Below are 10,852 nucleotides of genomic sequence, written 5' to 3'. Positions count from 1 at the left end.
ATTTCGGCAATGCTAGATCCACCAAATCCCATGCAATTACGGCTCCTCTAGTCCTTTTCCCATTATACGCCTAGGCGGAGTATGACTTAGTCACTCCAAATTTCATGTATCATCAGTGGTATCTCGAATCAATCGAATCATTCGAAAATGGACACCAAACACATCACGGATAATATAATTCACATGATCCATTCAACAAAGTTTGGTACAATAAATTATTACACATCATTTCTTCCCTTGTGTCCCTACTTGCTTACGATTGAGCCGTATCCATGGAGCATCCTCATCATTTAACTTAATGCTTGGGTCGGTGTTCACTTTGAAGGTCGGAATTTCACCAAACATATTATAATCTTCGACATGTCTGTCTTGCCCTCCACTCCCACGATGTTTCTTTTCCACGAAAGAACAATGTGGAGCTTTGGATCATCGCATGATGTACTCGATCGTTTTCTTATCTTTCCGTTTCCTCGGTTTGCTACTCATGTCCTTCACATAGAAAACCTGAGCGACATCTTTCGCTAGGACGAATGGTTCGTCAAGGTAACCAAGATTGTTGAAATCCACCATTGTCATTCCGTATTGCTGGTCCACCTTTACCCCACCTCCTGTTAGCTTGAACCATTTGCACTGGAACAAAGCGACCTTAAAGGAGGGTCCATAGTCAAGTTCCCATATCTCCTCTATGTAACCATAATATGTGACCTTTTGCCCATTCTCGGTTGCTGCATCAAAGCGGACACCACTGTTTTGGTTGGTGCTCTTTTTATCTTGGGCGATCGTGTAAAATGTATTCCCATTTATCTCGTACCCTTGGAAAGTCGTTATAGTCGAAGATGGTGTCTTGGCCAACATGTACAGCTGATCTACAACATGATCGTCATTCATTAAATGATTTCTCAACCAACTGCCGAAAGTCTCCATGTGGGCCTTCGTAATCCGGGATTCGAGGCTTCCCGGGTTGTCCTCGCGTAAAATATTCTTGTGTTTCTCAAAGTACGGAGCCACCAAGTTGGAATTGGTCGGAAGCGTGTGGTGTGCTTCAGTCATAGAATGGCCGTCCATACATATCGTTGATTTCCTGCCGATCGTGCCTTTTCTACTTAGTCTCCCCTCGTGCCGCGATCGAGGAAGACCAATCGGCTTAAGGTCAGGAACAAAGTCAACCCAGAACTCAATTACCTCCTCAATTCCATAGCCCTTGGCAATGCTTCCTTCTGGCCTAGCACGGTTACGAACATATTTCTTTAATACTCCCATGAACCTCTCAAAGGGGAACATATTGTGTAGAAATACCGGACCGAGGATGGAAATCTCTTCGACTAGGTGAACCAGGAGGTGCGTCATAATATTGAAGAAGGATGGTGGGAACACCAACTCGAAACTGACAAGACATTGGACCACATCGTTCTGTAGCCGTGGTAGATCTTCTGGATTGATTACCCTCTGAGAGATTGCATTGAGGAATGCACATAGCTTCACAATGGCTACTCGAACATTTTCCGGTAGGAGCCCCCTCAAAGCAATCGGAAGCAATTGCGTCATAATCACGTGGTAGTCGTGAGACTTCAGGTTTTGGAACTTTTTGTCCGCCATGTTTATTATTCCCTTTATATTCGACGAGACTCCAGCCGGGACCTTCGTACTGCTCAGGCATTCAAAAAAGATGACCTTCTCTTCTTTGGTCGGAGCGTAGCTGGCACGACCTTGAAACCATTCCGGATGCCGGTCATTAGCGTCTTTCAAACGTTGTTGGTCCTGCCGTGCTTCGTTTGTATCATTTGTCTTCCCATACATGCCCAAGAAGCATAGGAGGTTCACACAAATATTCTTCGTAACATGCATCACGTCGATTGCAGAGCGGACATCTAGGACTTTCCAATATTCTAGCTCCCAGAATATAGATTTCTTCTTCCACATGGGTGCGCGTCCGTCAGCTCCCTGCAGAACTGATTGTCCGCCAGGACCCTTTCCAAAGATGACTTTCAAATCCTTGACCAATCAAATACCTCAGCACCAGTACGTTCCGCAGGCTTCGGCCGGTGATCTGCCTTGCCGTTGTAATGCTTGCCTTTCTTTCTTACTGGATGAATTTTCGGAAGAAATCGACGATTCCCAAGGTACACGTTCTTCTTACAATTTGGCAAATATTCACTTTCAGTCTCATGTAAGCAGTGCGTGCATGCATTGTATCCCTTATTTGACAGTCCGGAAAGGTTACTAAGAGCAGGCCAATCGTTGATGGTTACGAAAAGCAATGCTCGTAGGTCAAATTCCTCTTCTTTGTGCTCATCCCACACACGTACACCAGGTCTGCCCCACAACTGTAAAAGTTCATCAACTAATGGCCTTAGGTACACATCGATGTCGTTGCCGGGTTGCTTCGGACCTTGGATGAGCACCGGCATCATAATGAACTTCCGCTTCATGCACAACCAAGGAGGAAGGTTGTAGATGCATAGAGTCACGGGCCGAGTGCTATGGCTGGAGCTCTGCTCGCCAAAAGGATTCATGCCATCCGTACTTAGACCAAATCTTATGTTCCTTGCGTCAGCTGCAAAATCTTTGAACTCTCTTTCGATCTTTCTCCATTGCGTTCCATCTGCGGGGTGTCTCAACTCCCCGTCGACTTACCGTCCTCTTTGTGCCATCGCAACAACTTGGCATGCTCTTTGTTCCTGAACAGACGTTTCAACCGTGGTATTATAGGAGCATACCACATCACCTTGGCGGGAACCCTCTTCCTGGGTTTCTGGCCCTTAACATCGTCACCAGGGTCATCCCCTCTAATCTTATAACGCAATGCAGTGCATACCAGGCATTCATTGAAATTCTCGTATTCACCGCGGTAGAGGATGCAGTCGTTGATGCATGCATGTATCTTCAGAACCTCTAAACCTAGAGGGCAGACAACCCTCTTTGCTTCGTACGTACTGGCGGGCAACTCGTTATTCTTTGGAAACATATTCTTCATCATAATCAGCAAATTTTCAAATCCCGAGTCAGATAGACCTTCCTGTGCCTTCCATTTCAGCAAATCCAGTGTGCAGCCCAGCTTTTTCAGACCATTATCGCATCCGGGGTACAGCGACTTTTTGTGATCCTCTAACATGCGATCCAAATTCTCCCTCTCCTTTTCAGTTTCGCAGCTTCTCCGTGCATCAGCAATGGTCTGACCAAGATCATCAACGGGCTCATCACGTGCCTCTTCTTCACCTTCCCCTTCACCTTCCCCACCTTCAGCATCCTCCATGAAAGTATCACCGAAATGATCAAGATAGTTGTCATCGATGAAATCATCCCCTTCTTCATCTTCTTCCATTATAACCCCTCTTTCTCCATGCTTGGTCCAACAATTATAGCTTGGCATGAAACCCTGCCGAAGCAGGTGCATGTGAACATCTCTTGAGGAAGAGTAACCCTTCCGATTCTTACGAGCAACACATGGACAGATAACAAAACCCCCCTGCTTGTTCGCATTAGCCACTCCGAGGAAATCTTTCAAACCCGTAGTGAACTCGCCGGAGAGTCGGTTACCGTACATCCATCGCCGATTCATCTGCATTATTATAATATAAAATATATAATTAACCATCATGCATTTGTTAAACTAACTAGCTACAAACAATAGAAATTAAACAATGAACTACACACATGCATATTTTATCAATGACACATGAAAGGTTCAAGTTGCTAACCGCGATCGAGGAGGAAAAAATAAATGAGGAAGCTCAAGTGTGGCTCCGACACTTCATATCATGTTTGTTTCATGCTCTCTTGGGGCATTTCATCAAACACCTTGTGTGCATAAGAGGAACCAAAAGCAAACCTAACACCCCCTTGTGAAGTTTGTGATGAGAATGGCTCCAAATGGCTAAGTGCTGGCTGCTGGATTGGTATATATAGGGGAGGGGCTTTAGTCGCGGTTGGCCTGGCAAACCGCGACTAAAGGTGTCCGAAGGCCTTTATTTTCATCGACACACTACATTTGGCATTTCTCTTGTTAATAAATGTTTCAGTTCAATAACTTGGAAGCTAAACTGGATCAGACTGTGATGATGAGCCGGATCAGTGAGAGATCAATCAACCAATTAAATAGTGTAGTAATAGTTATATCATACCCCCTCATTGATGGCAATCCATAAGAAAATATCGTTTCTAGTTGGGACTGAACAAATTAAGCGGCATGTGCAGCAATTACAGAAACAGTCAACACTAAAACCCATTCTCAGCTTACTTATTTCAACACATGGTTACATGTCGTGTAGGACATATGATAATTTGACAGTCCACAAGAATGATACAAGTAGTTAACACAATAATCCGTTGTACGCATATTTATTTCCTCACATGGTTACATATAGTTGAATTATTATGTTGCCACAGGAAAATATATTGTCCACCTGGGCTAAGTTATCATATATTCCAGTGTGGAAGAAGTCCACCAAATAGTGAGGTCATATTAGCATAAACCACAAAAATTGAATATAAATAAAAACACACCATCAGAAACAACTCAGCAGGGATGAGAAAAATGGCACAGTTCAGAGCTAAGTAGCAATTAATATATTTTATTGATAGTCGTGTTTGTCATGATTTCTTAATGAATTTATTTGGAATTAGATTTGTAATTATAAACCTTTGCACATATGAATTCAAAAAACTCACATTTGTTTTTTGAAACGGCTATTGAAAATTGCCTGTAAATCACTGATGACATGGTTTGATGCACACGATGAGTTATTTAACTATGTGCAAAAAGCTTGTAGAACTTGAGCATCTAATTAATCCTATTTTCCCATTTACTCTCAACCTTCCTGGTGCACTATAAAAAAATATGCAACATACAGTTATACATTAAAAACAAAATCAATTAACAACATCAAGAAACAGCTGCTCTAGTAGATAGTCAAGTGAGTTCTCCACACGATGTTGTTTATGCCCCACAAGACTATTGGATACAGCTCGGGGGTTTTGCGATCATACTGTATCTCCCTTTGATGTATAGTTCTATGACTCTGTATCTGACTCTTTAAAACTTGTAATTTCTGTGCTAAATCGCAAATAAATAAATTGTGTCAATAACTTGAAAACTACACTTATTCCACTTGATGCAGTCACTCGTAGACAAACAGTAACAAATAAGAATGTCTTGAATAGATATATAGAGATTAATAATGAAATTCAATTGCTCCGGGTGCGTATGCACCTCTACCAAAAATCATATTTCGAAATGTCGAAAAATTTTAACAAAAAATTTACATGTACATTTTCATAATATATGTTCATTCGTCAAGTTTCACGAAAACCAATATTTTCTGTGGTCTATAGAAAAAGAGAAAACTATCTTGTGAAAAGTATTATTTTTAGCACTAAGTTTTATCTTTTTACACACGTCACATGATAAGTCGATTTTTATGAAACAACTTTCTAAGCGTGTAGCACGAGAAGATTTACATGCGAATTTTGGTTTCAATTTTTTGAAATTCAAAATATGTGTAAGATGCATTTCAAAATAGAGGTAGCATATGTCCCATGTTCCAAAACACCACTCCTTAATTAATTGCAATACCTTATGTGTGGGCAGCTGTTGCTAGCTGAGGCGTGGAGCTATAAAGGCCGAGGCCAGCACAGCCCCTTAGACGTACCCACTACTGCTCATCCATCGAAGATCAAAGTACAAGTACATACATTGGACCATTGGTAGATACAATTCCATCAGCCATGACAAAAGCAAACAGCAACGGTGCAGTGCCCGACAGCCAGCGGAGCATGCAGCAGCGCGCTGAAGGACCCGCGGCAATGCTCGCCATCGGCACGGCAAACCCGTCGGGCGCAGCTGTACCCCAAGATGAGTTCGCCGATAACTTCTTCCGTGCGACCAAGAGCGAACACCTTCCTGAACTTAAGGAGAAGCTAAAGAGAATTTGTAAGCGCATTCTCCCTCCATTCCCCACGACGTTAATTGTTCCCTTTCCATTGAAAATAATCTTTCCTAATTTATAGTAGGAATATAAGCCATGCCTTGAAGTGAGATATTTCTATTCCCTGCAGGCAAAAATACCTGCATTGAGAAACGACACTTCCACCTCAAGGAGGAATCAGTTGGTGCCCACCCAGAGTTCCTAGACAGAGAGCTGCCATCCCTTGACGCCCGCGTCGACATGCTTGGCCCCGCTATCCCAAAGCTCGCGCTCTCCGCTGCAACCAAGGCCATTGATGAGTGGGGCCGTCCAGCCACCGACATCACCCACCTCGTCTTTGTCACCTTCTCCACCGTCCAAGCACCTAGCGCCGACCTCCAGCTGGCCTCGCTCCTTGGCCTCCACCCCACGGTCTGTCGCACCATACTGAGCCTACATGGCTGCAGTGGTGGCGGCGCGGCGCTAAACCTAGCCAAGCAGCTCGCTGAGAACAACGATGGCGCGCGCGTCCTCGTGGCTTGCTCCGAGATAACCCTTATCAGTTTCCGCGCCCCTGACAGGAGCAGCCTCGTTTGTCAATCTTTATTCAGCGATGGTGCTGGCGCTATTATCGTCGGCGCTGGGCCTTTCTGTGAAGGCGAACATGCTCTATTCGAGATGGTCTCTTCCACCCAGACGGCGATACCAAACACCGACCATGTGCTCAATATGCAGGTCTCAGAATCCGGCGTAGAATTCCATGTGGGCATCGAGGTGCCGATGCTAATAGGACTGAACATCCAGCAATGCCTCCAAGACACGTTCAGTAGCACTCCTGTGTGCTCTTGGAACGACCTCTTCTGGGCTGTGCACCCAGGTGGCCGTGCTATCTTGGATAACATAGAGACGGTGCTCAAGCTGGAGCCAGGGAAGCTGGCGGCCAGCAGACATGTCCTTCGGGAGTACGGCAACATGAGTGGAGCAACCATAATATTCGTGCTTGATGAGTTGCGCCGCCGTAAGAATGAGGAGGATCCGTGGCCAGAGTGGGGTGCGATGCTAGCCTTCGGACCAGGAGTCACAATTGAGGCCATGGTGCTGCGCGTACCCTCTCACAACAACAAATAATGACTGCAAAAAACGCATAGCCGGTTACCACGAACAATAACTCCATCACTTACTAGTACTCCTTTATATATCCTGGAAGAGATACAGTACAGGGGTCTCAAATATTGTGTATGCAGTTTTGCACTGTGTGTGTTGTTTTTTTCTCAACTCCTTTGTGTTTTTATATTGTTAAAAAACACTTGTGTATTCAATAAAGCTCCATGTGTTTTGTAACATTGCATCTACTATTAGTCATGATAATTTCTAAACATACATAGTTTAATTTTTAATTAATATGATTGTGTAGTTAAACATATAGCAGATTGAGACTATTTGTATGAAACTCAAGCTTGATAATATACGGCTATCCACCCGTGTCAAATTTGCACCAATGGTTAATAAGGAGTTAATTTGACACATTTGTTTCTTACTTTAATTTGCGGTTCGCAGTCTGGCGCGAGCAACGACTGCTGGAATTTTTTTCATATTTTCCCACACTGTTTGTAGGTTTCTCTGAAATTTGCATGGTCTTATTAATTTCACAGAATGATGTTGACATAAGTCGTAGACATGGCACATGCGATGTTGTTGTCCCCGTTTGCGCGGGTAGTTTGGTCCGTGGTGAACCAATCTTATGATGTTCACCTGAACCACAAGGGCTTTACATAGATGAAGGCTTGGCTTGCTGTGTTTTTTTGGCCATGAATGGTGATAAGCATGCGATGGTTCGGGCTGTGACATTTGGCTTTTATTCTGTCTAGACCTACTGTCATCTTTAGTGGTGAGACCTCCCATGAAACTTCTTGGTCTCCACTGTCGGCCGCATTGCTTCAGCTCAACGTCGACACCGCAATATTCGCTTCTTCAGGGAGAATGGGGGCCAGAGTGGTGGCTGGTGACGATGCTGGTTTCTTCATCGCCTGCCTCCTGATGTCTCCTACCGGGAGCTGGCGCTCACGAGGAAGGTATGGATGACCTCGTTGTGGCTTCAGATTGCCTATCTGTTGTGCAATGGATCAAGGCCGGTGACATAGATCGATCCAACTGCGGATAAGCCATCTTAGACATCAAGTAGATACCTATCTATTTTGCCAAGCTGCTCCTTTCGCAATGTTGGGTGGTTGCGGAATGTTGCAGCGTACTGTTTAGCTCGATCATATGAGTTTTCTAGTTTGTTTGTGTGCCGTGGTTTCCCCGAAACACTAGTACAAAATAACATACAGGTCTATTGCGGAATTCAACTACCAGTCGCGGGCTTCCACCCATAGCTGGTAACTCGCCGGTGGTAAGGCTTTAATAGTCGCATTCACGTATGACACACGACTAGTAGGCAAGGCACTAGACGTGTGCTTCCCCTGCACGCTACCAACAATGTATTAGTCGCGTGTGTCCCTGCCCTCTTCCAGTGTTACCCACACTGGTCACGTGTTATGTCGCATGATACCAGTGTGTACACTACTGGCTGCGTTTCCTTCATGCCCGCTACCACTAACTGGGTGTGCTTCCAATTTTGTTCCTCCACCGTTTCTGAGCAGGCATTCTAATTTAGACAGGAATATAACAGAGAATATACCAAAGCTATCAAGTTCATCGCATTAATCAGAGTTTCAATGGAGTGCCAAAACAGTACATCAAAATCATCACAAATAGTACACGCGACTAATGTGTGTGAACTGAGGGATTTGACTCCAACCAGTACGAGGGAGCGTTGATGGGTTCCGAATCCGGAAGGTATACTTCCACGACTCTGCTGGAATGTAGCCGGGAGCATCGTTGAGCATAATATGTGTGCGAAACTACGACGTTATACATGAATTTCTACTCGAGATCGACATCGTGTACGACTACATCTTGGCATGTGTCTCAGCTACCACATGACTTCAATTCCATCAAACAACTCCTATCAATAGTGCTATCAAGTCTATCACAACATCTATGGAGTTAAGTATCTTCAAAGTTAAACCCTTAAGACAATTGGTCATCATACAAGTCATAAATTAAGACTTCTTTTTGTTGTACTTGTTTGGAAATATTATTTTCAAGGCAAGACTCGGTTAAATAAATGAACTAGAGTAAGAACTTTCAAAATTAACTAAACATACAAATAAAAGCTCTACTCCAATTGTTTCAAATCACTCCCACTAGTACTATATCTTAATTAACAAGTCTACTGACATAGCTCTTGTAGGTGTCTTCATATTTTTCTTCTTTATGATGTGTTCCTTCAAAACTCTTGGTACATCTCACTCATAAGTAATATCAAGCAAAGATGCATTACAAAATTCAGCTCATTCAAGAACATGCATAAAATGAAAAATATTTTTGTATTTTTGTGAATTCGGATAAAGAGGGAAAAAGTAGAGAGATTAGCGATAAAGTAAGAAACTAAACAAGAAACAAAACAAAAAAGGAAAAAGAACTAAAATGAAAAGCAAATAAAAAAGAAAAGTGTTGGAACAAACCAACACGAGCGTTTCAAAGCTCTGTCAAAGAGCTGGAGTACAAATTTATTAAACACAAATAAAAATGCTTGAGGATCACATCCCCAAGCTTAGGCTTTTCCAAGCCATCTTTCAAAGCTAGGATCGACGGGATGCGTCAGGACTTGCGTGGCGAACCGGCGAGGTGAGGCGCCTACACCCCTGCGCGCCATCATGGCGCAGACCGATTGAGGCATGCGCGCGAGACCGATTGAGGCCTGCGCGCGGACCCGAGCTGTCACACCATCATCAAGCGTGCCCGCGCTCCGCCTGTGGCCGCTCATTGGACGCGCACACCACCGATCTGTCCATCGCCCGTGTGGCTCCATTCGATTGAGCACAGGGAACGCTCTTGGGCGATTCCCCGGCGATCCGTTGTGACCATCTCTAGAGATATATAAGCCGAGAGATTCGCACATCGTATAGAGGAGGAAGAGAGAAAGAAGAGGAAGATGAGGAGGCGAAGAAGAGAGTTGTGTCATGAGAGATAGAGAGAGGGAGAGAGTTAGTGCCTTGATCTTGACAACGTCAAGGCCAAGATTGAGAGAGAAATAGTGTGACTACAAGATAGAGGAAGTCCGGGAGGGTTTAGGAGCTAATCAAAGCGTCCTCCCGGCCGAGAGTTCATTACCTTTGTACTTTGTATCCACAAGATAATCCACCAAAGCAGGACGTAGGGCTGTTAGCCGAAGGGCAGCCTGAACTTGGGTAAAAAATGATCGTGTGTGCATTGTGTATGATCTTGCTCCAAATGGGAATGGTCCTAAGGTGGCATTGAGTCCGAAACACCTCTGTGCCCACTAACCAACAAGAAATGGGGCTGTGTTCATCCCCGGTGTCCGCGTAGGTGAGACGGGACAAAGATCTTTTGATCGGGTGACAACGGCGCTTGTCCACTATTTCCTTGTTGGAGGCGTCGCTAGTGGAGAGCCTAGATTTCAGGTGTTGTCTTGGTCGTGGTTGTACTCTTGTTGCTAGGACTGGAGTTCTGTAGCGGGACTTTTTTTCTTAGTTTTATTTTTATTTTTTGGATGTGTGCATCCATACTACCATTAGGGTATTGCATTGTTGGATAGGCTAGGTGTAATTGGTATCTATCGATATTAATATAATGCCTTTATCGAAAAAATGATGTTCACCGGAACCAGAAGGGCTTTACCTCGATGAAGGCTTGGCTTGCTGTGTTTTTTGGCCATGAATGGTGAGCAGCATGGGATGGTTCTGGCTGTTAATTTATGGCCTTACATCTGTCTAAACATGCTGCTGTCCTTAGTCGTGAGACCTCCCATGAACCTTCTTGGTATCAACCGTCGGTTGGATTGGTTCAGCTCAACATCGACACCGCACTATTCGCTTCTTCGG

General features: G+C 44.3%; 1 protein-coding gene across 1 annotated transcript; it reads left to right on the top strand.

Annotated features, from left to right (window-relative positions):
- Positions 1–5,724: 5,724 nt before the first annotated feature.
- Positions 5,725–7,031, top strand: LOC124670937 (bisdemethoxycurcumin synthase-like). The gene is made up of 2 exons (XM_047207393.1): positions 5,725–5,929; positions 6,055–7,031. The coding sequence occupies exons 1-2, from the start codon at positions 5,725–5,727 to the stop codon at positions 7,029–7,031; spliced, it is 1,182 nt and encodes a 393-aa protein (XP_047063349.1).
- Positions 7,032–10,852: the final 3,821 nt, after the last annotated feature.

The sequence above is a fragment of the Lolium rigidum genome, chromosome 7, assembly GCF_022539505.1.
Source record: "Lolium rigidum isolate FL_2022 chromosome 7, APGP_CSIRO_Lrig_0.1, whole genome shotgun sequence".
NCBI classification, from domain to species: domain Eukaryota; kingdom Viridiplantae; phylum Streptophyta; class Magnoliopsida; order Poales; family Poaceae; genus Lolium; species Lolium rigidum.
The sequence above is the reverse complement of the archived record's forward strand: the minus strand, read 5'-3'. Positions and strand labels throughout refer to the sequence as shown.

Excerpts from the sequence above, each read along its gene's own strand:
- LOC124670937 (XM_047207393.1), top strand. The coding sequence starts at position 5,725 with ATGACAAAAGCAAACAGCAACGGTGCAGTGCCCGACAGCCAGCGGAGC. Across the intron at positions 5,930-6,054 it reads GGAGAAGCTAAAGAGAATTT|GCAAAAATACCTGCATTGAG; the intron begins GTAAGCGCATTC and ends TATTCCCTGCAG.